We start from the raw sequence: 27,793 nt of genomic DNA, 5'->3' as shown, positions 1-27,793 counted from the left end.
GGACTGCTGTACAATAGCTTTTTATTTTATTTTATTTTATTTTATTTTGCTGCCTACCTACACTTTTCCTGAATTATTGTAAAGCAACAAGTGAGAATAATCTAGTTCCCATTTAAAGAATCTGTGGAGCTGTGCAAGTCCCCTTTGCTCTAATTCTCTGCCAATTTTAGACTTGCATGGAGCAGAAGGAAATCTTTGTCTTCTCAGGCTGGTGTGACTCTTTCAACTCCCGGGGTCCCAGAGGAGGCACAAAGAATACTGATCCGAGTTAGTCATTTTCCGGAGTGTGTCACTTCAAGTGAACATCAGTGCAACTTAGAAGAGGATGAAGGCTGGTTATTACTCTGAGAAACCAATACATTTCATCCTAAAGTATAAGAGCAGCAGAGAAAACAATCTACATCTAGAAAATGTTAACAGAATGCCTACTATGTGCAGGTTGACAAGAAAGATATTAGCCATCCCCACCTGGAACTGAGAAATATTACACCTTTAGGGCCATTGTCACATGAACATGAACCAGCTTCTTTGCTGTCTTCATCTGCTGGGAACTATCCTTCTTCTGGGGACAGTAAAAGGAAACTTTTTGAAAAACACAGCACTATAGGATGAATGATTTATGGTTTGTTGGAAGGTAATTAAAAAAATCTACTTAAGAAAGCTATTCCTTTAAGATGTGATGAAAGAATTGACTTCTGGGTTTTTTTTTTAGTTTGATAATTTGTTTTTACAATTTTTCTATTTGTAAAGTGATTTATGATAGTTTTTATATAAGCTTCCTCTCCCCACTGCTCCCCTTTTCTCCTAATTTGTGATGCATTTTTCTTTATCCAGAATGTCACTCATATGCATTAGGTCAGAGAGTTAATTGACCAATCAAATCAGAGACTGTGGACACATGAGAAGCATTTTCCATCTGGTGAGAGGCTCTACCTCCATCCCGTCCCTTCACCCACTCTCTGTCCATCTTCCAGATGCCACTTGCCTGTGGATCCCAGTGCAATAAGATTGTGGGCACCCGAGGAAGTGTGCTCCTACAGGCAAGAAGACCCAACTCTTTCAGATGGCTAAGCAGTGACTTACTTAACTGTTCACTTAACAGTACATATGCTAAGAAGTGACTGCTGAGCATAAAGCCAGTAATAAGTCTTGAGAACTGCCACCTGGCCAAACTGCCTTCCCCCCAAAGAATATCTTTAGCATTAAAAAGAAAACTAAGTTATTTATGCTCATTGACTAATAAAACTTTCATCCTGACAGTTGCAGGCTGGAACACGGTGCCTGGAACTGTGTGGGAAGATGGAGTCTATGGAGGTGCAATGGCACCAGCACGTCAACCTGTGTGGGTGGGTGGAGTGAATAAGCAGCATTCAGGATTCCTGATACCCCCAAACTGCTGCAGTGCCTTTGGCTAGACCCCAACAATTCGGAACCAAGTTTCCTGAGAAATTAAATGGCCAAAAGTTAGGTATGTGGGAGCCATGCCCACAAACCACCTCTGGCTCAGCCATCTCAGACCTCACCGAGATATTAACCTGTTGAAAATTCAGATATGAGTGTTTTGTGACTGAAATTTCCAGGCTTCCTCTGAGTTGAGATTGAGTACCACCCCCACTTCCCTAAGACTGGCAGTCCTAAAGACTGGCAGTCCCCTTCACACACCAACTCCAGTGCCATCATGTATGATTTTCTACCAGCCTTGCTTCAGGGACCCATAAACAAATTTCAAAAGAGAGCAAAAGCCGCAGTAATCTCTGACCCACATAGGCTGAACAGACAGGTGTAAAATTAGAAAAGGGCAGGTCAGCCTGGTGCCTGTCCAAGCAGAGCCCCTGGAAGTCGCTTGCTTCCACAATCCAAACTCATCGTCATGACTCCACTGTATTGGGGCAGACCTCACCGAGATACACTGTCCTCCCATTGTTCATTGATTTGCTCGAGCGGGCACCAGTAATGTCTCCATTGTGAGACTTGTTGTTACTGTTTTTGTCATATTGAATACTTTATGGGTAGCTTTCCAGGCTTTGCTGTGTGGGCGGGATACTCTTGGTAGCTTGCCGGGATCTCTGAGAGGGACGGAGAAATTGAAACCGGGTCAGCTGCGTGCAAGGCAAACACCCTACCCGCTGTGCTGAAAATTCGGGTATGCAGGTTTTGTGACTGAAATCTCCAGGATTTCTCAGAGTTAGGATGGGCTATATCCCCTCTACTTCTCCCCATCTTCTGTACTTCCAGAAGTCTCGGCAGTCACATCCAAACCCCAAAGCTGCCACCCAGTTAAAAAAGCTACTCCAACTTTACCTTCCTGATAAAATTACTAAACACCCTGAACAAACATGATGACCTTTTAGCACTTGTATTGCAAACCATAATGAACAAAAAGAGAGAGAGAAAGAACAAAAGTGCTTGCCATAGAGGCATGCTGGGGGGTGTTGGGGGATAGTGGGAGGGAAACAGGAGACATTGGTGGTGGGAAATGTACACAGGTGGAGGAATGGGTGTTGGATCATTGCATGAATGAAACCCAATCATTCTTTGTAATCATGAAACCCAACAGCTTTGTAATGGTCAGTCTCACAAATATTCAAGAAAAATTTTTTTAAAAAAGAAAAAGATCAACTTTTATCTTTTAAATAGAGATTCTAAAATGCCCCTGGTCTATTCTGACCAGGTTTAGTAGGTAAGGGTCTAATATTTCAGTTTGCAGAGTTTTATCAATTTCAGATTTGTAGATAAACGACTATGTACCTTAACACACACACACACACACACACACACACACACACACACGAAAGCCAGTGTTGAAGTTGCAGTACTTTTAAGACTCCCTTACTTTTGTTTGTGTTCCTGTTCTAACAATATGAACAACAGAAGCGTTACTGACTCCAGGCCAAGAGACTCGAGACCTGGGGCTAGAACCAAATAACTCAAGAAATTTTAAAGGCCCCAGAGGGGAGGCATACATTCATATGAACATCTCAGAGAGGGGGCTGGGAAAGGCAGGCTCTTGGAGGTGAGGGAGACTGAAAAAGAGAAAGTTTCAGGCTAGGAATAGCAGGAGGCACAAATGGAAGGGCACAAAACCATCACAATGGAGCAGATAGAGGAACTGGAGAGAAAGGGAGGTGGAAAAGCTTGTAGCCCGAGCTGGAGAAGACGAACAGCAAGAGAGCAAGAGTTCCTGAAGCAGACAGGAGTGGAAGGTCCAGTGGTAGCAAAGCCTGGAAAGCAGAGACCACACAGAGATACAGAAAAGGCAGAAAGGGGTGTCCATAGGGCAGGTTGTGTGAAAAGGTGAAGATGGGATGAATGAAAGTGCTGGGAAGCTAAAGTGAGGAAAGAGTCAGAGGTTGCGGGGTGGAGGGCGGGGAGAGAAATAAAAGGAAGAGAGCAAAGCAGCAAGGAGGAACAATAGAATCAAAGAACTAGAATTCTATAGTCTTGTTGATCACATTATGTATATATATATGTCTATATATATTTCTTTTCCTTTTTTATTACTTAGTATAAGGTTAATTTTTTCGGTGGCAATTCCCTTCTAAATATTTTTAAAATGTTAATTCCATTCAGAAATCTTTATCGTTTGAGCACTAGATGAATCATTTTATTTTTTTAATTTTTTTAATTTTTTAAATTTTTATTTTTATTTTGGCTTCGTGACACCTTCATGAGATATTTAAGACCACTGAAATTTACTTGAGATGCCTAGTCTTCTATACATGCTGAATAGTTGCAAAACTATTCATGAGAAAATGATACCTGTATTCGATTATTGTGCCTCTAAATGCTACTAAATGCTACTATTTCACATGTCAAAAAGGCACCTATTCTGTAAAAGTAATTTTATAGACTAAACAGCTTTTATTTTGCCTGATATAGAGGTATGTGGTCAACAAATAAGTAAAACCAGTCATTTTAGGTACTCAAATTTAAATATATAAAGTACTAAAATCTCTGTGCAACCAACTACCATTATATACCATGTACTGAGGACTAAACTTAGTTAAATAAATTTTAATGAATTAAAAATTATTAAAATTTATTTATTAAAATTGTAAATAATATATGCCATCTAAAAACATCTAAAAATATCGGTTTATTTAAGGCAGCATCCCAATTTTGTCTTGAAAAATTAGGCATCAGCCAATTTTGTAATTTCAGGAGTCATTAAAGATTTTCTTTTTACTATTACATCTAGTCATACCTATTTGCAAAAAGATGAACAAATGAATAGATGCATGTTGCACAATTAATTGCATTAGAGTAGTTAGAATTATACATCACAAATAGTTTTAACTTCTGGGTTTTTGATATTTTCCTTCCTTCCCTGTAGTGAACTACATTCAGTCCTCAAGCGGGTAAATTTCCTTTTCATTAGTGGCGCTGCTTTAGCCTCACAGTGCGACTTGCCTGCAATATAATTGATTTCGGAGCTATCAGCAGCATGGCTATAATTGTGTGAAATTAAAATTTAGTTGGATTTTTTTTCTTTTCAAGTCATAGCGACCAAATCCAAGTGATTTTCTTGGAAAGGATAAAACTCCAAGCTGAGTTTTGAATGTGCCCATTAGAGGGCAGTCAAATACTGCTCACTTCAAAAACTGCTCAAACTGCTCCCAAACGCGTTTTAGGAAGATAAGCAGGTTCCTTTAGAAAGTGCGATTGATGATTACTAAGTAGCACTCTATGTGCTCCATTTTCTTAATTTCTCACATTAAACCATGTTTTTGATTTGCAAATTTTTCCAGAAAAGTACTATTATTATTATTATTATTAGCCGGGAAGGGCAGTGGTTTGAAATTAAGTAATGAGGATATCCAGTGAATACGCTGATAAAAATGCACCTAGAAAATGATGATAGTAAGATATATTATCTTTACTTGTAAATCGTTGTTAGCTTAAGTAAGTTACTATATTCATCTATTGGACATTTAAAGGTGATAATGTTCAAAAAAGAAAAGACAGTCATGATTCCTGTCTTTGTTTAGATCGGGTCTAGGATTCTATCACAAATATTTATTTAAATTTAAAAACATTATTTTAATCTTTTATAATTCATAGTTACTATTTTAGTTTAGTCTAATTGCTTTAACTATTAGTGATTTTATTGTAAAGAAGAAAATTCACTAATTATGTAGAAATGCTTGATTTTATGTTATCAAAGCATTGATCAATGTGATTAACATTAGAACATAAATAACATTAAACACAAAGGTTTAAATTAGCATTTAAAAGTAATGTAATGTAAGAAAAATTTCCAGGGAATTTAAATTCATCAATATTTATCAGTTGATATCATAGATCTGAAACATGGCATTTACTTAGAAATAAAAAATAAACAGAAATTATCTGTTTAAAGATTTTTTCCCCCTTTTTTATAAGTTAAAGAAAACTATTGCTATTTGGTAGGTCTTAAAATGTTGTTTTAGTAATAGATGTTTTTCATCTCATAAATCTCTTAGATGTATCACAAGAAAATAATACCATAGTGCAATCTGTAAACTATAGTTATATTCCTGTAATTAAATGATTTTTTAAGGAAACAGATGACTTATATGTAAAGTCTAGAATTTAAGAACTTAACCTTAAAAATCTTTAATCTGGAAAATAATATAAAATAAATCACAAATGTGTAAAGGATGTGAACTTCTGAGAAGAGACTTTAAGTCAAAGATATACACTGCTTTCTACATCTGTATTTCATGCAAAATAAAATCATATGCTGGTTCCTTAATACTTAAATTTGCGTGTAAGAGAAATTAAAACACAAAATGAAAATCATGCTATATATTTCAATATTTTGAAATAATTTTAAAATAAGAGTTTTATTTAATTTTAGTAAATTTATTTAAAATGTAAATATTTTTAAAAACATTTTTACTTTTTATTTAAAATATTTTAAAATACTTTTACTCTCTAAAAGTTTTAAATATTGCTGAAAATTTTGCATTTCATTTTATGATTAAAATATTTCCTTTGATTTTTCTAATACTACTTAATATTTTAAAAACAGTGATTTTTTAATAAAAATAATTTAAAATTCTAGCTTTTATTCTCACATTTATCAAAAGCCTTTAAAAGAGCTATAAAGTTAGATACATTTTTGAATAATAATAATAATACATTTAGTTTCTTGGGGGTACAATGAATAGAGAGTTTTCAGGTATACAAGCTCAGAACAGCAAAAGCGTATTTCTTTCCTTAAAGACAAGTGAAGACTAAATTTTTCAGTTTTGAAATAGAAATACCAGTACTTAAAACTGAACCATTTGATTGAAATAAAACTGCTTAAAGATTTAAAGCACAGAAGTATCTAAAAAAGTACAATTTTGTCCATTTTAATTGTTTTCTTTTTTAAAAGTCTGCATAAAGGGATTTAGACAGACTTTCAGATTTGTCTGTGACTTTGCAATTCTCAGCTTAAGTCTGTTCTCAATGAAATGTAGTAGCTAACAATTACGCACACTTTATGGACGTATATCAACAGGTTGATATTGCACAAGATAAAATTGAATTCATTGATGCTGCACTTTTTTTAAACAAAAATAACATTATTTCCCATTGCAATTGGTGTTTAGATAATATTTGAAAAGGATTCTTCAGCTATAATTTTAATAACATATATAAGGCAAGTTTCCATAAAATAGTTTGTTGCATGTAGAAATTGCTAGGACAGGACTACAAGCAATTAGGGATAATGGCAATGGTAGCTCAAAGCTGATGCAATGAGTCAAATGCTATGCTTTCATAAATATAATAAAATAAATTAGAAATATATTTGTTTTTCATTGCATCCATTCCAGTGAGAAAGCAGCAGCCTTACCTTTGATATCTATCAGAACCATGAGATGCAGGAGAAGAAACATTGCGATCAATCTGAGGCTGAATAGACGTTCAACACCAGAAAAATAACAATAGGTTTGCAGCGATTGAGTCATTAGACCTAACCTTCTACCGCAGGAGTTCTGATATAGTAATTTTGGTGCCTCCCATGTGTCTGAGCATGCTCAGAGCTAGGTCTTCACTGGCATGAAAGGAGACAGTCTTTAATCACTATAAGTTTTTTTTTTTTAGGCTCTTTCTCTTTTGCGTTGTTTCATTTAAATCCACAGTTGTATTCTGGTCATTCATTGATTATAGTATATGCAGTGAGACTTTGGATTATTAAGCAGAAACCATTTTTAATCACTTCAAAATTCCCCCTCAAAGCATGTGGTGCCATTTGCTTTGATTTAAGTCCAAACACGTACAGAAATCCTCAAACGTGAATGGATATAGATTTACATTTAATAGATAATTAAACTACTACAAGCATGTTGTTTATGCAAGAGCAAATGACAAAAGCTACTTTCTGTCAAATACACTGTTACTTCATTCAAAAGTACTTAATGTTTCAAACAACATACAGAAAGATTATAGTAAATAAAACATATGCCCTTGTGTTGAGTTTATAATTAATTTTGTCTATAATCATACTCCTTTTTACAAATGAGTGTGTTCTGTTTTCAGTTCTGTGTTGCACACCTTTAGGAAAACACTAGTTGAAATTACATCGTATATCCTGAAGGTCATTTCTAAAATAGCACAGCTGATAAAAGTTAAAATTTGGAAAGGGACTTTTGGTTGTAGATTCTGTTGATTCCAAAATAATCGTAAAATGTTCTCAAAAAGGACATTCTAAAATTTTAATGTTATAATATACATTCAACTAGTTCAGAAATGTCTGTGAACCATATGAAACAATTTGTAGTCCTGATTTGGACAGATGATTTAGTAACTGAGTGGCACAGATTCTCTTATATGTTGTTATCATGTCTTAAACACAAGGTTTCTTGTCACCACAAATCATATGGTTAAGAAATGTATTCTTTTTCTATTTTTTCTTTCATTCCAGACTTTGACAGAATAAGCCCTCACATAAGATGTGGCGGAAGAATAGTCTATTTATCAGGCAATGAAGTTGGTTCATTTCTCTTTTAATAAGTGAGATAAATTTTCTGAGACTCTTCCTGATGCATTATAGATGTATTGTCATGTGATTTTTCAATCCAGCAGAGAGAGAACAACAAAGAAATAAAAGATGAAAATAAATAGTCTGAGACTTTTTGTTACATCTGAGGCACCTTTTTGTTTTTTAAATGGCCTTATTTCACTTCTTAAAACCAAGATTTATCAATTACCAATCTTTATCATATTTTGTAGACTGCCAAGATGATGGATTCTAGTTTCTTGTGTGAAAACTTTGAGCATTTTTAGTGCAATTAAATACCATGAATTGTCCACTGTTTGTCTATTAGAAATTTGAATATATATCCTATGGAAATTAAATCTGTGAGAAGTAGAAATGTCAAGATTTCGGTGAACTTAGTTTAGACTTCTTTATGAAGATCAAATCTTATAAATGCATTTTAATTGCTAAAAAATTAATCAAAACTATATTCTATTAGGCATTTCAGAGTTTATTTTTAAAATTTTATTTTAAAATACAAAAATTAGAATCCAATAATTACAAATCAAAGTTGATAACATGTTTTGCTTATTGTTGGCCTTTAAAAGCAGAAAGTACTAGTATTGTGATGTGTTTAATTCAATATGTTTTAACTTTCATTTATCTAGTTTTAATAAATAGCATTTTGAACTGAAACTGAAATAGTTGAAATGTACATATGGATATAATAAGTGCTTAAATCAAGAATGTTAAATCTACTCCTTTTTGAGACATAGTTCACAAGGAAGCTATAGAAAGTGTTTCACATAGAGTTGAAAGGAACATAGCAAAAAGAGATTCATATCTGAACATTAACTTCAAATTTGCACAAGTATATTTTATTGATTCTTATCTAACTCAATTAATTTCTTTATCCTCGTCTCCGGTGAGGAGCTCTTTTGGCAATAGTAGTATAATAGCTCATGAAATATAATTAATTACTATATAGCACAACTTGATACAATTCTGACTCATTCAAAGAAATATTGAGACACTAATATGTTAATCATTTAGTTCTTTATCTGTGGGCGTGGATAGGGGATATTTTCTTCCCTTGTACTGTAACTTGTATTCATATATTAGAAGCAAGTGTTGCATATTAGTTTCTGATATCTAGAAAATAATTTATTTTAATATGGTTAGAAAATCCTGCTTTTATCAGAACTGTGCACTTTGGGGTATATGTTATAACCCACTATCTTGCCAAATTATTGTATTCACTCAAGGTACTTCTAAATACTACCTCTATGTTTAATGCCTGAATGTCTGTCTTGTAAATAGAGCTCACTCCTATAGACTGTCTTTTATTCACAAAACCTCAGCTATTCACTGTTGAATATTACTTTCTCTTCAAGGACAGTGACATAATTTTCAATATTCTGTAACAATAGATAAGAGTTTTCTCCCAACAGATAAATTATAGAATAACACACATGATAATCCAAACTCATAATAGCATAGCAGCAATTACACTGTTCATAAGAATCATCTCCTTCTCACAAATAAAGTTATAATAAAACCTTAGTATTATAGCCATACCAAGTATTTGTGATTATAATCATGTTAGCCTTTACCGTGAGATTTTATCACTCACTCATTGTTCAGTAAGACTGGGAATTTGAATGATACTTTAACAGTGGGAACAGATGAATTTGAATTGTATAGGTGGAGCCAATTTAACCTAATCACCTGGTCTTTTTAGTATAGTGCCAGTCAAGTTAAACAAATCCATCTTGACAGAGGGTTCATTTTGAGCAATAGAGTCTATGTTAAGTATTCTAACTCAATGTTCTGTGTTTGAAAAAATTTAAGTGGTGCTTAATTTGTTTGGGAATTTGAACTCTTGACAAGTTCAGCTATTCGGAGCAGCATTATAAACCCAGAGTATAAAATACCATCAAAACATTCACCAACGGCAATGCACCAGATACCTTGAAAGACATTTTTGCTTTAAAATAGTAGTTTCTGTATAAAACAATCTTTGAATCATTCCTAAGATGATTTTTTGAAAAGAGGAAAATTAAGTATGAAGAGAAAGCATAAAACATTACAAAAATACTGAAGCAGTAATGAGGAATAATAAACAAATGTAAAAATATCAGCTGCTCCTCTGAACAAATGTTTCTTTCAGCCCTACAACTTTTAGATGGTGTTTTGGGTCAGTGTAAAGGTCTGAGTGATCAACATCTGCCTCCTCAGAAGGCGAAGTCAAATGCTGTTGAAGGAACACTCTCTAGCACCACGTGAAGAAACACAAATGCTACAGGCAGAATACTAGTATAAGTCTGGAGATTTTATCCAGATCAACATTAACTAAATATTGTCAAAGATAAACCGAACACATTTGTATAGTGTAAACAGCAATAAAAGCTATAGATTTAGCATCATAATATGAAAAATGTTAAAAAATCCATTATGAACTATCTTTAAAGAATATGTGGCAATTAAAAACGAGTATAAAATAAAGATATTAAAAAACAAAAATTTTTTTTAGAAATGACAAAATAATTTGTAAAACTTAAAAACAAATTAGAGATGGCTAAAGTAACTGTTAGAAGACAATCGAGAATCAAAGGTTGTAGTTGAAGTTAAGTGTAATTTAGTGGTAATTAAGTACTACCCAGCAGGTAGTACAAATAAAAAGAGAGTGAAAAAAAATGACAGGAGTTATAGGAAGTTTGGTGGAAAGCATAAAACGTTTCAACATATAGCTAAAGTCCACAAAAGACAGAATAATGAGAAATAAAGAGAAAGTATCGAGGAGTTAGTAGCATATCTTTTTCTGTAAAATTTGCAGACTCTAGAAAGAGAAATTTCTAGTAGGCTGTGCAAATACAAATAAATATATAGTGGAGACTCCTTAAAACAAGGTATGACTCCAGAAAAGGGTTTTCTTCATATTCTGAGAGAAAATAACTGGCAATTAGAAGTTGTATACCAGAAAATCTTGTATAGAGGAACATGAGATAAAGTCAAGATCATGAGATACTAAAGGTGAAGTAAGAGCTAAAAGAAACTGTGTAGAGACAAAGTTCAGTGGCATTGCAGGAGAGGGGACAGTTTGTTTCTGTTGTGGAGACAATTCAGTGAAACCTGAGTTTGGTCCATGGTTCGTTTGGAAGAAGGGACCGAGAGATAAATTGTGCCAAGTCTTTTTGCAGAGGTATTAAAACATGTCCAGTTAAAGCTGGAGGGGGAAGAAAGTTCTTGTTACTGTTGAAACAGAGAATCAGCCCAGATCTAAAATAGCACACGCACTCAAAAAGCATATTAGATTTTGTAGAACACTAGATTATTGTTCCAGAAAATCCACTTTGTATAAGGATTATGCCCTTTTGCCACTAATTTGGCAGCATCTTTACAAACTGTGTATTTTGTTACTTTTTATGTGCTTTGTCTTTGTTACAAGACTGGTCTAGACCAACTCATGTCACCAGATGTGGCAATGTGCAACCTTCCCGCTTTTAATGTGCTTTTGGAGTGTGCTTGGCCCTTTGCTGTCCTCTGCTCCTTAGCCAGAATGAAGATCACAGCACAGAAGCTGGAGTCTCAGCTCTAACCAAGCTCAGGAAACTCACAGACCCATGAGTAATGCAAACACACTTAGGGCAGCAAGGGACTGAATCTAACTTGATGCCAGTTTTGGTTGTCAAGGCAAAACTTGACATAAGCACACTAAGAGACTGGGATGTCCTCACACCAGTCCTTAGTTTTTCCTGCACAAAAACTGAGATAATATGCGTAAAGGCACTTGTTATTATAATGCACTCAAGTTTATGTTACCAGACAGTCATGGTTAAAGACAACTAAACTGAGATAAAATGGGCAAATTCACTACAAAGTTTATTTGAGGAAAGGGCAGTCCATGCATGGCGAGGTGGAGAAACTGAGGCATGGGTATCCTTTAGTAGAAAGTGTGGGAGAGGTAAAGAAACTTCTCTTGCTATTCTCTTAACCCGGGGGAATGGGAGAGCACTCTGCATTGGGTTTAAGGAGGCAAGATGCTAAAATAAAGAGGGGGAAGGGGCTGGAGTGATAGTACAGCAGGCAGGGCATTTGGCTTGCACACGAGTGACCCAGGTTTGATCTTCAACTTGCCAGAAGTAATTCCTGAGCACAGAGCCAGGAATTTCTGAGCACAGAGCCTGAGCATCACCAGATGTGATGGAGAAACTTAAAAAAAATAAAATAAAAAGAGGGTGGAAAGAGCAGGATATTTGAGAGGATTATTTTAAGCATATTCTGGATTCATTCTCCTGGAATTTTTCTCTGGGGTCATTCTCCTAATCTCATTCTACTCATATTGCTGAATCACTATGTGTACTGAATACTTTAATTAAAACGTTTCGTTTTTCTTTGCAAATATTTCCCCCCTAGGAATGTCTTCAGAGTAATATACAGTACCAACATTTTTAGTGTAGATTATGCAAAGGGTTACTTCCAGACATAGATTCCCTTTTATTTTAGACAAAATGCTGAAGATTTACCAGATTCTTTTCTTTCTGTGTAACTTGAACTTCAGGGAACACTTAGTAAACAGGCACTGTTTGCTAGTGTATATGTGTCATGATCTCTAGTTGCTTTCTGTTTATTTTTTCTGCTCCAAATAAGAGAACTTAAGTTTTTGCTTTTTCAGCATCCTGATAATCAACTTCCTTAGTCCTTTTACCTAGAGGCCAAGGTCATTGACACAGGCCATGTAGACTAGTGAAGACCTTGGAAATATTCTCCTCCTCTATGATAACCTTGACTTTCTTCTTGTAGACAGCCTGAAAGGGCAAGACAGTCCCTATAGCTATGTGTCAGTTTCAGTTCTTAAACCCAGCTCATTGTTGCCCTTCTTGGAGGTGTTGGACATTGAGAAGGAGAGGATGAACTTGAAGCAGTACTCAATGTGCACCTCAACTGCTGCGTATTGGCCTGCATGGATTTAGTGTGAGTCAATGGTAAACGAAAATGCCAAACATGAGAGTCACCTCCTTGTGGATACTGGCTGCCCACAATGGCATCCACTTAGTGCTTCTAGTAATATGAAATTAATTAGAACAATCTTTGTTGACATTTCAATGTTTTTCTGTGTATTTAATTTATCCTGAACATACCTTAAATTTCGACTACAACCATATCTGTTGCTGGGTAATGATCTTTGTTTTAAAATGAAAAGCCACAAATCGTCTTCATCTAAAAATGTTTTTTGAATTCATTATGCTAGTTTTTCATTTTTAAAAACACAAACCTGACAGGCCTTCCCTCTCACTACCCCCCCACCACACATACACCTTCCGATTTTGACTAGAGGAATTTTCTCTCCTATCCCCTTGAGACCTGCCACCTCTGGAGACAATGCACAGACACTCTACCCCTTATGGCCCCTGCTAGCCACTGCCCATCTCAGCTCTGCCTAGGGAGCTGGAATACTTTCCCCCATTTTAGCTCAGACAAGAGGAACTTCCTTCCCTGACTTCACCGAATATGCCACCTTGAGAACCAAGCTGCCACTAATATGGCCACTTGACAGCTATATTTTACCCACCTTACACACTCTAAGGACTGTAGGAAATCACAGGGTCTTAATTTAGAGCCATATTACCCCTATGAAAGCCCCTGCAGGAATTGCATTTCCTGACTTGAAGCTATACATTAAAGCTAGTAATCAAAACAGGCGTGATACTGGAATGAGAGACAGATAGAAAAGGGAGTTAGAATTCAGTACCTAATAATAAACCCTCAGATAAACTGTCAGTTAATTATGATAAATAAAAGAGCCAGATCCATGAAGTGGAGTATAGATATTCTCTGTAATAAATGGTGTTTGGAAAACTGGATAGCTATGTGGAAGAAACTGAAACTGGGTTTGTATCTTGCTCCTTACACAAGTCAATTTGTTGTGAATCAACGATCTTGAGATTATACCATAATCTATATAATATATTGAGGAAAATTTGTGCAAAACATGCTAGGATTTGGACTTCAAAGGTGTTTTCAATAACATGATTTCATGACAAAGACAACAGGAACAAAAATAAACAAATGGGACTACATCAAACTATAAACATGGGCGAAAATTAAAAAAAATTCTATGATTGGGACAAAATATTTGCAAGTAATATGTCAAATAAAGAGTTAATATCCAAGTTATACAGACAAATGCAAATATTAACATCAATAAACTCAATAACCACATTATAAAATGGGGAGAAGAAATAAACAGATATTTCCTGAAGAATACAGATAGATGTCCATTAGCCATAAGAAAAAGTGTTCATCATCACTTATTATGATGGAAATTCAAATTACAATCATGATATGTCACTTCACGCTGCTAAGAATGTCATGTCAAGTGGGGTTGTGGTGAAAATAAAACTCTCATGCTCAGTTGGTGGGAATGTTGTCTTTACAAAGCATTATGGATATTCCTCAAAAAAATAAAAATAGAAATACTATATGACCTGATGATACCACTGTTAGGTATCTATCCACAAGATGCAAACACATTCTTTGAAAAGATAAGTGTTGGGGGAATGGAAGAGAATATGGGATCACTGATGGAGGAATGCAGACAAGGGTTGGTGACATTGGAGGTGGGAGCATTGCATGTCTGAAAGCCTATTGTAAACGAATATGTAAATCATGGTGTCTCAACAAAATAAAACAAGTCTGGCAAAACCTACAAGACCTTTGCCCTTGTTCCTCCTAGGTAAAGGTAAAGGTAAAGGCCCTCCCGTTGATCGTCGATTTGCTCGAGCGGGCCCAGTAACGTCTCCATTGGAGACTTTGTTGTTACTGTGTCTGGCATATTGAATACTCTCGGTAGCTTGCCGGGCTCTCCGAGAGGGGCGGAGGAATCGAACTCGGGTCGGCCATGTTGGCCGCTTGTAAGGCAAACGCCCTACCCGCTGTGCTATCTAACAGATGTTATTCCCATGCTCATCTCTTATTTATTCTATTTGGACAGGAACACTGATCTCGGTATCATTTTTTCTTTCTGTCACTGAAAATTATGACAGTTGTATGCAGAAAAGGGCCCTAAAGTTCTGGTTTTATATGGGAGAATAAGCAGAAGTGAGACGCCCCCAAATCAGTCAGTTGATCTCTGAATTACAACATCAACAACCTTTTTTTTTCTATCTGGGCAACCCTGTGAAAACTCATGAGAGACATTTTTGTCATTTGCTAAGGTATTCGTTAAACAAAGTTTTACTGAATTTGAGATGACGTTGAGGAATGAGAGAGTGTGGCAAGAAAAGAGCTTTTGGGTGATGCGGGGGTGTTGTGTTCTGATGTGGAAGTGTAGGGAAATAACCAAGGGACAATTGACAGCAGGGGAGGACATGAAAAGAGGAATTAAAGAAAAAAAATAGAGGAGTGAAGATGTTTCAAAAAATAGTAAAAATTTTAGAATGACATTGGATTAATAGTTGAGATAATGAAGCTGATTGTGATCACATGAGTTTCGAGTAACACTTATCAGCCCATGATAAACTTGTTCTGGGGAAAATGGGGGAGGTAATCCTGAGTTTAGGGAGAAAAAGTCAGAGTTTCACTAAATTTAGTTAAACTTGATATAAAGTAATGCGCTGAATAGAAGTATTGTCACTTATAAACTAAATAAAACCAAATAACCCCTACAAAATAATATTATAAAATAATTTGAAAAAATTCTTTTTCCTTGTCCCTTTCTGCTGCTATTGTGACAACCAGAGTCCACAATCAGTGTTCACTGACTTACAGCACTGAGTTATTCTTGCTCTGAGAGGGTCACATGCTTGGCTATATGCACAGAGAGCTTCAAGGTCACACACTCCAGTTACAGTGCTCAGATACCTCTGGCTATGGTGTTCCAGAGATTATGTGTTGTTAAACTATCAAAGATTTCTAAACAGAAGAGTGGCCTGGACTCTGCTTGGTACTTTGTGGTAGCACCAGGAACAAACTTATGCTTGAAAGGTAGGACTTTAATTCCACTGAACTATCTACAAGCCTCATCAAATTATCTTTTTAAAATGAATTTAAAAGCTACAATAAAAATAAAACCAGTCATTCATGTAAAGGCAAATATTAATTCTTCAAAGTCTAAGATATTTAAAGAGCCCTGGCCACATACTGGTAATATCAGACTGCTATCTAATGAGTATTCATTATGTAGCTAAGATATGTAGGTTCAATTTAGGTAAACCAAAGTGAATATTCAGAAGGAATTATTTATGCACGCACTCTCTCTCTCTCTCTCTCTCTCTCACACACACACACACACACACACACTCCCTCTCTCTCTCTCTCACATACACACAAACTCTCACACTTATTCCAAGCACAATAATGTCAGATCAATGCTGTTAGATTTCGGGCTCAGTATCAAAGTTAACAAATAATTGAGACGAAATGTTAAACTCTGCAAAAAAAATTGAAAAGTTTCTATTTTCAAGGGATATTGTAGTGTTGCTAACTTTTAAAACAAGTCGGCTCAAATAGCTAGATGTTCCTAAGCACAGGGCTAGGGAAAAGCTAAAGTGCTCCATTGAATCATAAAGCTATTTCTTTTTGGGTCACACCCAGCGATGCACAAGGATTACTCCTGGCTCTGCACTCAGGAATTACTTCTGGCGGTGCTCGGGAGACCATATGGGATGCTGGGAATCGAACCTGGGTAGGCCGCGTGCAAGGCAAATGCCTTACCCACTGTGCTATCACTCCAGCCCCATGAATCACAAAGCTATTTTTTAAAAATTTATAAGGGGGCTGGAGCAATAGCACAGCAAGTAGGGCATTTTCCTTGCTCGCGGCTGACTGGACCGATCTGAGTTCGATTCCTCCACCTTCGATTCCTCTGCCCCTCTGGGAGAGCCTGGCAAGCTACCGAGAGTATCTTGCCCGCACGGCAAAACCTGGCAAGCTACCCATGACATATTCGATATGCCAAACACAGTAATAAATCTCACAATGTTACTGGGCCAGCTCGAGCAAATTGATGAACAATGGGAGGACAGTGACAGTTTTAATGTAGGAGCACTGCTATTTATTCAGCCATTGATTAAGCTGATTGAATTGGGCATGAACTCCACATTACTTTTTAAAAAATTTTTTAATTTCATAAGTTAGTTCACAATGTTGGATTACTTTAATATTCAAACACCAACCCCACCACAATTTCACCTTCCCACCACCAAATTCAGGATGTTTCCATCCCAAACCACAGTCACTGTCCCAAAACACAACCAAATAATTTATTTCATATTGTCTGTTAATCACTAAGCTATTTTTGAGTTGAGCGCAGGTAAGGATGTCTTCTGTAGATTTTATTTTAGGAAACCCTTGAGTCGTAGTGAAGACCTAGGAAATCCAAATGAACTCACAAAAGCAGTGGAACTTTATCACGCAAAGAAATTCTTTCACTGGCTGCTGTCAGTAATGATCTGAAGTTCTTTCCAGACGCCTCATTGCTCAGCTGGCTGCCTGGGGGAGCGATAGCACAGTGGGTAGGGCGTTCGCCTTACAAGCAGCCAACATGGCCGACCCGAGTTCGATTCCTCCGCCCCTCTCGGAGAGCCCGGCAAGCTACCGAGAGTATCTCGCCCGCACAGCAGAGCCTGGCAAGCTCCCCGTGACGTATTCGATATGCCAGACACAGTAACAACAAAGTCTCCAATGGAGACGTTACTGGGCCCGCTCGAGCAAATCGACGATCAACGGGAGGGGGGCCTTTCCAAGCACCACTGTAAAACTTCAGTTGTCTTCCACTCTCAACCTCCAATCTGTTGATGGTGTTCATTTTGGTAACTAGATAGATACTGACTGAAAAAAAAAAGGGTACAGAAAAAACAGTTTAACTGAATATTCAAAAGACAGGGATTAAGTTGTCCAAAAGCAATTGCAAATATTTCTGAAGAAAGTTAGGCTTAAACAGTGAGAGGTTTCCAAACGTCATTGTCATACTAAGTAAACCCAGGGAAGAGAAGGGGGACTTCCAGAACTTGATGTGTTTTGTGTTTACTGCATGAAAAAAAGTGTGGAAAAGCTTTTTTTCCCAGAATTATGTTAATAATAATTAATTTTCTTCACCTCACACCTAGCTGTGCTATTTTTCTGTTGGAAACAATGAACAACCGGTTGCTCAGAAAGTCACAAAACCATACCAGAAAAGCTGATATTCAAGAATCATGGGGAAGAGGGGTAGTTAATACCCAGAAGCACTCAGGCATTACTCCGGGCTGTGCAAGGTGGGGTTCAGGGGACCTCATTGGTACCAGGGACGGGACCTGAGTCTGCCACATGCAAAGAAGATACACTAATCTCTCCAGTTCACTAAGGTATTTTTAAGCCGGAACAATAATTCATGGCTCAACAAGGAACATGTTTTCCCAGGAATGATTTGAATGATTACTTTTGAGGAAGACAAGAGATTTCATTATCCTAACGCTATTAGGTATTTACCTGATCTTCCTATTTAAAGAATATTTACTGAGGGATTTTCCTATAGCAGTTTTTTTGTGATTTCCTTATATTCATGTTGCTCAATTTTATCTTAGGTATTTTACTGTTGAAATAAGTCCTTCTAAAGCTCTTGGAGTAATCTTAAAGAATTTTTCAAAATTATGATTATTATAACTTATCAACTATAATAATATATAAAGTCTCTAGTTAGCATAACATGTATATTATAATCTTCAGATCTGGAAAGAACTTCAGATCATTACTGACATACTGAAATATTAAAACAACATAAGTAACTCTGTGTTTCTCATGAAAATGAGATAATTGATTTATTAGATATTCTCAGGTTTAATCATCTGGATTCCAAATAATGTCATTATTTCAACTACTCCTGTACAAAATATTGTCCTTATAATAGAAAGGGACGTTTAATTTACATTAATTATACCTAATATGCACAAAAATATATTGTGTACAATGTTTTTGGAAACTCTATGTTGCTTCTTTAACAAAATAAAGATAGAGGCCAGAACAATAGCAGAGCAGGTAGGGCTCTTGCCTTGCAAGATGCTGACTTGTTTCGATCCTAGCATCCTATACAGTCCCCCAAGCACAGCCAGGAGTAATTCCTAAATGCAGAGTTGGGAGTAATCCCTGAGCACCATTGAGTGTGGCCAAAACCCAAAAATACTTTGTAAAAAGAGACTAAAGATTGAGAGTTTCATGTGATGCAGCAATCTTTATTTTCAATATTTATACAGAGAATACAAAAACAACCAACATCAACACAAAAGTTAGAACCATCCAAATGTTTACTAAACCATCATTAAGAAAGCTAAAAAAAATGGAAACAACTAAAGAGCCTATGGGCAAGTGCAGGAATAGAGAAAATGGAGTACTTTTATAGGTTGGAAAACTATTTAGCTATGAAAAGATGAACTTTTGTCATTTATAACAAACTATTCAGAGTGACAAGGAACTATACAAAGTAACAGCCTGGAAGAAAAGAGAGAAGATTATATGAGTTAACTTATATGTGCTATAAAAGGATATAAAATTGGTGAAAGATGAAAAAAATGAAAAACAAAACAAGTGATCATTCACAATAAACCACACTTACTTTAAGCAAAGGGAATATAAAAAGAAATAAGTTGGTGGAGGAAATAAATCTAATATAGAAAAAATGTATTATGTACAATAATGGATAGTTATAGACTAAAGTAAATTTATAGCTTATTTATTTTTCATGCCAATTGAATACATTATAATTTTATAAATTGTGTCAATGTGTGTTTATATATTTTTTATTTCTTACATTTAAATCTGGAAAATGGGAAAATAGGTGCTATTTTAGGTTTATGAAAATGGAATGAAATCATAGGCAGCTTTAATTTTCTTAGCATGAAGCCTTTGGACTCAATACAGCGTGGGTAAGAAGTTCTTTGTGGAGGGACAGCACCTGCTCCCATCTGGAGTGGCACAGCGAAAGTGGCCTATTGCAAAGTCCTGAGGCATCATTGCAGCGAGCTGCTTGATTTTGAGATTTGTGTGTGTGTGTGTGTGTGTGTGTGTGTGTGTGTGTGTAGCATGGTCGTGTAGGGGCTTAAGTAGCCGCTGGCACCGTGTACCCTAGGAATCCTGACGGCCGCCATCTTCTAGAACTCAACAAAAAGCCCGGGTACGTGGTAGGAGTGGTGGTAAAAGCACAGGGGAGGAGCCAGCCCTTCTCCTTCCCCAAGACCCGATGGGACTTGAGATGACACCCACAAACTGCCACCAGCCACTTAAGCCCCTATACAGCCATGATCCAGACACACACACAAGAATCTCGAAACAGAGCAGTTCACTACAGAAATCTCTCCAGACACTGTAGCACTGTCCTCCCGGTGTTCATGGACTTGCTCAAGCGGGCACCTGTAATGTCTCTATTGTGAGACTTGTTGTTATGTTTTTGGCATATCGAGTATTCCATAGGGAGCTTGCCAGACTCTGCCATGTAGATGGGATACTCTGAGAAGCTGGCTGGGCTCTCCAAGAGGGATGGAGGAATTGAACCTGGGTCAGAGACATGCAAGGCAAATGCCCTACCCGCTGTGCTATCACTCCAGGCCCTCCAGACACTAACTATTAAAATTTTAGAATTCCTAGAGCAGGCCCTCCAGACACTAACTATTAAAATTTTAGAATTCCTAGCCACTCTTGTGGCTGCACAACATTATATTCTGTCTGTAACAAGCAACACTAAACAAACTGTCTAGCATTGCCTTTTTGGCAGGTTTGAGTGGTGGTGGGACTAGTGTCGAAATATCAAACGTACCCAAAGTAGAAAGAGAGTATATGGTGAAAAATTGTTTGTCACACAGGCAGGGGAAGAGGTGGAATGGAGGTGGGGGTATACTGGGGATTTTGGTGGTGGAAAATCTGCACTGGTGGAGGGATGGGCATTTGATGATTGTATGAAAGCTCAAACATGAAAGCTTTGTAACTATCTCACAGTGAATCAGTAAGAAGCATGTGTGTGTGGGGGGCGGGGGGAGAATTTCTTTCTGGTTATTGAGTAGAAGAGTGTAAGGGAAGCTCTGCTTGGGAGACTGGTCTGGCAGTGATATGATAGATAAAAAGGGGTAAGCAGGAAGAGACCAGAGCAATTTGGGAAAAGATAAATATCCATTCCTCACACCAAACACAAAAATAAATTCACATGAATTAGAGATCCAAAGGCAAAGATGAAAGCATAAATAATTCCTCTTTTACTATGGTATAGGGACTTTCTAAATTAATCTAAATGCAAAAATAACAGAAGAAAAATAGCTGAAGTATTAAAGTCACTAAATTGCCTTACATAGGAATATGAGTTACCTACTTCTGTGTAACAAATGATCATAAATGTATCAGTTTGTAACCGTTCATGAGAGAGAGAGAGAGACAGACAGACAGACAGACAGACAGACAGACAGACAGACAAAGAGAGACAGAGAGACAGAGAGAAGAAAAGCCCCTGCCATAGAGGCAGGCTGGGGTGGGGTGTGGGTTGGAAATGACGGAAGGGAACCTGAGGACACTGGTTCTGGGAAATATACACTGGTGGAGGGATGGGTATTGGAATACTATGTGATTGAAATCTAATCATAAACAGCTTTGTAAGGGTCTATCTCACTGTGATTCAATAAAAAAATTAAAAAAAATAAAGCCGCTCATGTTTGTTACTTTACTTTTTCTGTGGTTCAGGAGTCTGTACTAATCAAGCCCTTGCAATCAGGATTTTACAATAGAAAATTTGGGACAGTTTACTTATTTGGAGGTCAGATGGGAAAGACTCTCCTACTTCACTCAAGCTATTGGCGCTTTATTTTCTTGCAGTGGTAGATGGCGGGCACTGCAGGAGGTGCCTTCTGGTCCCAAAGGCAGTTTCCAGTTCTTGGAGGCCTCCTGCAGCTCATGGTTATTAGGTTTCACAAACTGGCCTCTTCATCAAGCCAGCAAGGAAAATCTCTAGAGCATGTTTGCTAGCAAGGCAGAGTCTTATATATAACTGTGAAATAATTACGGGAGTGACAATCCATTACCTTTGCCATTCTGTGGGTTAGAAGCAATTCACCGAGCAATGGGTACCACCTCCCATTCAAAAGCAGAGGATTTCCCAAGGACATGATCACAAATGTGAGAATGACATGAAGGACTCCTGTCACCAGTGGCAAACATAAGCTCAGTGCCATCAACCGAAGTGAGAACTTGAGAATTAAGTGAAGGTTGTTTGTAAGGAGAAAACATGTGACATTTTCCTTTCTCTGATTATTGTGTTCGTGTATTATGCTGACTACTGGTGCTATTTCCCCACTGGCCCACAGGGTGATGTGTTGGTTCTTCAGTCAAGTCATCTCCCCACAGTTGTGTTTACCTTCTATGTCTCTGTTAGAAGGAGAAACTGCTGCTCTAGCTTGTATGTATTCTTTACTAGAAAAAGTGGTATGAAAAAATTCAGTTCCAGGCCTCTTCCCCTTTCTGGAATTCTCTATGAGTCAGCGTGCTTGCTTTAATCCTTCAGGTCAGTGCTTTCCTCTTTCATCCCTCACTTCCCCCTCTCTGGCTAGGGTTTTAAGACTGGTCAAGTGGGAGGGTATGTATCGGATTTAGACTTACCTGTTGAGTCCCCAAGTAATAGTGTGAAAAAATTATATTTTTTCTTAAATAAAATAACTCTGGAAAGATGATCTCCTAGGGCTGAGTAGCTCCACGACGTCAATAAGAATTTATGCTACAAAAGTGAATGAGAGACCAGAGATAGTATAGTGGGTAAGGCCATTTGTCTTGCATGTGGCCAACCCGTGTTTGATTCCCAGCATACCGTGTGGTCCCCAGAGCACCGACAGGGGTAATTTCTGAGTGCAGAGCCAGAAGTAAACCCTAAGCATCACCAGGTGTGACCCACAAAGAAAACTACAACAATAAAGTACCAAAAAGTGAATGGGGGATGTAGTCTTTCATTTCAGGTGGCAATATTCAAGCTAAGAAGTAAGATTATTTGTGTTACTAAGAGGAGAAAGATAACATGGCAATGGTAAATTTGTAATCTCTAAAAAACTCATCATTTTCTTGCACTCCCTACAAAACCTTTTCAGGATGCTTTGGTTTGTTAGTTGTACAGACCATAGATAGTGGAGCACAGCAGGGGAGGTACAGGTATGAAACCTAGGACTTCTTGGGTCTTAGTCTCTTGTGCAAGATTCATTTTATTACTGGATTCAGTACCAGATATTGTGGTTTCACTGTTTCATTCTGAATTCTATTTTGATCCTCATCTTGCTGTGTATTGAACCTAGGACCTCACACCTGGAAGGTGTGTCCTTCACCTCTGTGTCACACCTTCACCTATCACTAATTCTTGATATAGTCTAATTCTTACAAATAGTATGTTGAGTTGAATTGTTTGAACAAATCAGCTACTTCCTCCCTCATGTCTATTGTATCAACAGAAACTGTTCTCTTCCAAATTAAGTAGATAGAGTGCTCCTAAGGAAGGGTTTACTTTCTGTGACGGGTGTCCTAATATCATAAAGATACTCTGTGATTAAAGGGCTGGTGGTTTCCCCTTGTCCAGTATAGTCTCATCAGCCTGGACGGGGATGTTGCTGTGTGAGGTGCCCAGTGTTCATCCTGAGTCTCAGTCTTTTACCCCTGATTCCTGTCTGCTATGGGAATATTTGGAATTATTACCATGGTTGTGGGTACAAACAGCTTCTAGTGATGTGGCAATTTGGTCCAGTTTTTCATGAATATTTTATAAAGGTAAAGGTAAAGGTAAAGGCCCTCCCGTTGATCGTCGATTTGCTCGAGCGGGCCCAGTAACGTCTCCATTGGAGACTTTGTTGTTACTGTGTTTGGCATATCGAATACTCTCGGTAGCTTGCCGGGCTCTCCGAGAGGGGCAGAGGAATCGAACTCGGGTCGGCCATGTTGGCCGCTTGTAGGGCGTTTGCCTTGCACGCAGCCAACATGAATATTTTATATGATTTTTTTAAAGCATTGAGGTAACATAGTTTATAATTGTGTTAATGTTGATTAGATATACATTAACTTTTGGTGCAAAATGTTGCTGAACCTATCAAACACACACCAAAATGCCTAAAAGACTCCATACTGTCCTCATGTCACTTCCTAAGCATTTTAAGAGATATTGGCAAGAGATAAATTGGAGACCACTCCCTGAATTCTGTTTTATGTCAGAGGTCCTGCATTACAAAATTTTAGTAGAAACCTCTCTGTGCAAAAATCTTTCTGGAACTCGAAATTCCAACATATGACAGAACCTTGAAATAATTAAATTTCTAAGAATATTATCTGCAAAATGTATTTTATTTGGAGTCAATAAGATTCATGGTTTTTCATTATATCTTCAAAAAATGTTTGGCTCTATGCTAATGAGAAAAACACATTTCATAAAATTGCAAACCCTCAAGAGATGCTTCCAGACCGGCTGTCTTATCTGGGGCAACACAGTGGGGCAGGTGAATCCCTCCACTTGCTCCAACAGAGCTCCAGCAGCTGAAAACCTCAGGAACTCAGTCACTGCCATGCACATGGCTGATTTCCATAGGCTTGGACAAAACCTCATCCATGAGTGAATCTGCTAAAAACTTCAGGTATGCGGGTTTTGTGATTGAAATCTCCAGGCTCACATGAAGTCAGGAATGAGCAACCTTCCCCCATCTCTCTGTTCTTCTGGGAGCCTGGCAGTCACATCCATGAACTGCCTCTGGTGCCATATAAATTAATTAATAGCCATGATCCAGAGACACACAAATAAATCTCAGAAGAGAGCAACACCATCAGAGATGCCTCCAGATCCCAAAGTAAAAAATTAACTTCAGCTGTTTCACCCTATTCAAAATTTTAGAATTCTGGAACAACATCTCAAACTCCACACCACTGATGTTCCAAGAGTATGACAACACATTTAAGGGGGTGTAAAGTTGTGGGCAATCAATCTCGATGAAAAAATATATATACATGTATATAAATATTAGCACACAAGACTCAACCTTTAACAACATGTTAGTAATCTCATACAAGGATTTAAGGGCTTCAGGGTGAGATACAACAATCTTTAAACACTTTGTTCTAAGAAAAACTTTTCTTGATCACTTTTAGCAGATTATTCATAACAGGCAATACAAAAATTGCTTAAATAATCCTACTTTGGGGGCAGGATTCAGAGTTCTAGGTAGAAAAATGCAAAATATAGTGGTGAGAAGGTATAATGGTGGTGGGATTGGTATTGGATATTGACTAATTACTGTGAACAACTTTATAAAAATAAAATAAACTAAAAAAAATTAAAAACCCTCTAAGATAATTTCATTTTTGATTTTTGGGCCATCCTCAGTGATGCTGAGGGTTTATTCCTGGCTCAGTACTTAGGGATCATTTCTGGAAGAACTCTGGGGACCACACTGAGGTTACAGGGAACTGAACCAGGAATAACAGCTACACAATCTCTCTCTCTCCCCTCTAAAATAATTTCTATAAAGCAGTTTTGTAGATCTAGTAAAATAATTTCACAAAATGCAAAGATGGTCTAAGAAAATCTTTTTGAAATATGCACTTAATTTTTCTTATTTTAGCTTAAACATCTCATTGAGCTGACTAAACATAAGCACTAAATAAAAATTTGAGATCTTACATAGCTTTCCCCATAAAGCAGAATATATTTAATGTTTCTTTGCATCCTGAATAAAGAAAGAAGGGAGATAAAGATAATAGAAGTCAGGAGGGAGGAGAGAGGGAGTGTGAGAGAGAGAGAAAGAAAGAGAGAGAGTTAGAGATAGAGATAGAGACAGAGACAGAAACTGAGAATCTGATGTCAGTTAAAGAATTAAATAGTAAATAGTCCAGAAATTTCTGGTCATTAAATTAACCGAAAACCACCCTCTTTGCTTAAACAGAGATTCAGATAAGTGTTCAGGGTCTGTCTTTTGCTAGCACATGTTGAACTAGTTCAGTAGTTTAAAAACCATTAATTACTAATTTTAGTAAACTTAATTTTTTGAAGTTTATAAAAGGTATCAACTATACATTTTATCTACTTGGAGTACTTATAGATATAAATAGTCTGGGTTCTGATAAAAATAGTAAACCTAGATTGTGTTCATTTTTTCACTATATGATGAAACTCGACTCAGGACATGAGCAAATAATGCAGAATATATGTTGGGAAAACATATTGGATTACTTTAGACTTGGCAAGTGTCCAACCCATGGGCCAAATTTGGTCCTCAACTCTGGTTCATCTGAATCTTGGCAATTATTTCCTACATGAGTGTAGGTCTGGCAAGAACTTCTGCAACCCCAGTGTGATTTTATTGTAGGGATTATTCCATACTGGGAAGTCTATGAAGGCTTAATGATGCTCTGTAGTGAACTATGAACTTCAGATTTTAACTCAGCAGAAGGCTGAGGGGGATATGGTTCAGATGGCCCAGCCATAGAGAATAGCATTCAGCCCTGGACTCCTCCAGCTTGAAACCACAGAGCTTCCCCTCCTTTTGTCACCTCTCTTTTTCCTCTCATTCTTCCTTTGAGCATAGTCCAGACATAGGAAACTTAATAAATATTCGCTGATGGGATAACTGGGTGATTTTTTCTATCATCAGTCTTTCTCTTTATGTGTTTCTCTTCACCGCCCACAGTCTTTTTCTTTTCTTGAATTTTCTTTATCTCTGGCTGTTCCCTCATTTAAATGAACACAACATGGAACTCAAATAGATTTATATTCAAGTGGTTGTAATTCAATTAAATCATTAAAATAATGTCTTTGCTCAAAGGAATTTTAGGATGCATGTAATCCATGAGTGCACTGATAAGCACACTGCTTTCAAAATTCTTAGAGATTATACTAAGAATTGATTGATTTCTCTAAGATGAGAAATTTTGATAAAAAATGTTTTATTGCTTATAGTTATTCAGTGAACTAAATAACACTAGTACTAAAGCAGCAGAAGGGATTTTTAGAAAGCAGCAAAGCTCTTGCTTTGCTTCTTTCCCCAATATTACTTTTTCTGAAAGAGCTACTTAACATAGTAAGGGTCACTGTCACTGTCCTCCCATTGTTCATCGATTTTCTCGAGCAGGCCCAGTAACGTCTCCATCGAAGACTTTGTTGTTACTGTGTTTGGCATATTGAATACATCACGGGTAGCTTGCCAGGCTCTGCCGTGTGGGCGAGATACTCTCGGTAGCTTGCCAGGCTCTCCGAGAGGGGCGGAGGAATCGAACTCGGGTAGGCCATGTTGGCTGCGTGCAAGGCAAACGCCCTACCCGCTGTGCTATCACTCCAGCCCATAGTAAGGGTAGTTAGTTTTATTTTTAACTTTTAAAAAGAAAGAATTAGAATTCTAAGAAAATTCAGTCTAAGAAAATTCTATCCTGATTCTAAAATTAGCCAAATTACATAAACCAAGAAGGATATGTCCTAAGTAATACTGAATTATAATTAGGAAAAGAGCTTTGACACTCAAGCACTATTTTAGAATATTCCTCTTTTTCAGGTGTCTTGCTGAAGGACATTTCCTAAATTGAGATGGTCTGTATGAACTGCAGAGTGGACAGGAATCCCTTGAGATGTCACTGCAAATGGGGTGAGAGAAATGACTGCTGGAGTGAAAGTTAGGAACAGTGGGATCCCAAAGCAAATTATTAATGTTGAGAAAAATCTGAGCTGGGAAGGCATATTTTGAGTTACTAAGTCTCTGTGTTTATCATCCAAAAGAAGAGGAAAACAGTGAGAAGGAAGTGGTTCAATCTCTAGACCAAGGAAGGATGAATTGGGACAGTGGCAGGGCCAGGGCCGGTGGCCAAGGCAGATCACAAAGACTATAA

The 27,793-nt window shown here is 37.2% G+C and overlaps 1 protein-coding gene across 1 annotated transcript in view; it reads right to left on the bottom strand.

Annotated features, from left to right (window-relative positions):
• Positions 1–6,949, bottom strand: part of RXFP2 (relaxin family peptide receptor 2) — a 67,380-nt gene extending 60,431 nt beyond the window's left edge. Inside the window, 1 exon segment of the mRNA XM_056109901.1 lies at positions 6,824–6,949. Coding sequence (XP_055965876.1) covers positions 6,824–6,938 — 115 coding nt within the window. The 5' untranslated portion in view covers positions 6,939–6,949.
• Between the last annotated feature and the right edge of the window lie 20,844 nt (positions 6,950–27,793).

The sequence above is a fragment of the Sorex fumeus genome, unplaced genomic scaffold (genome assembly GCF_029834395.1).
Source record: "Sorex fumeus unplaced genomic scaffold, SorFum_2.1 ptg000008l, whole genome shotgun sequence".
Lineage (NCBI taxonomy): Eukaryota > Metazoa > Chordata > Mammalia > Eulipotyphla > Soricidae > Sorex > Sorex fumeus.
This window is presented reverse-complemented; position numbering and strand designations above follow the sequence as displayed.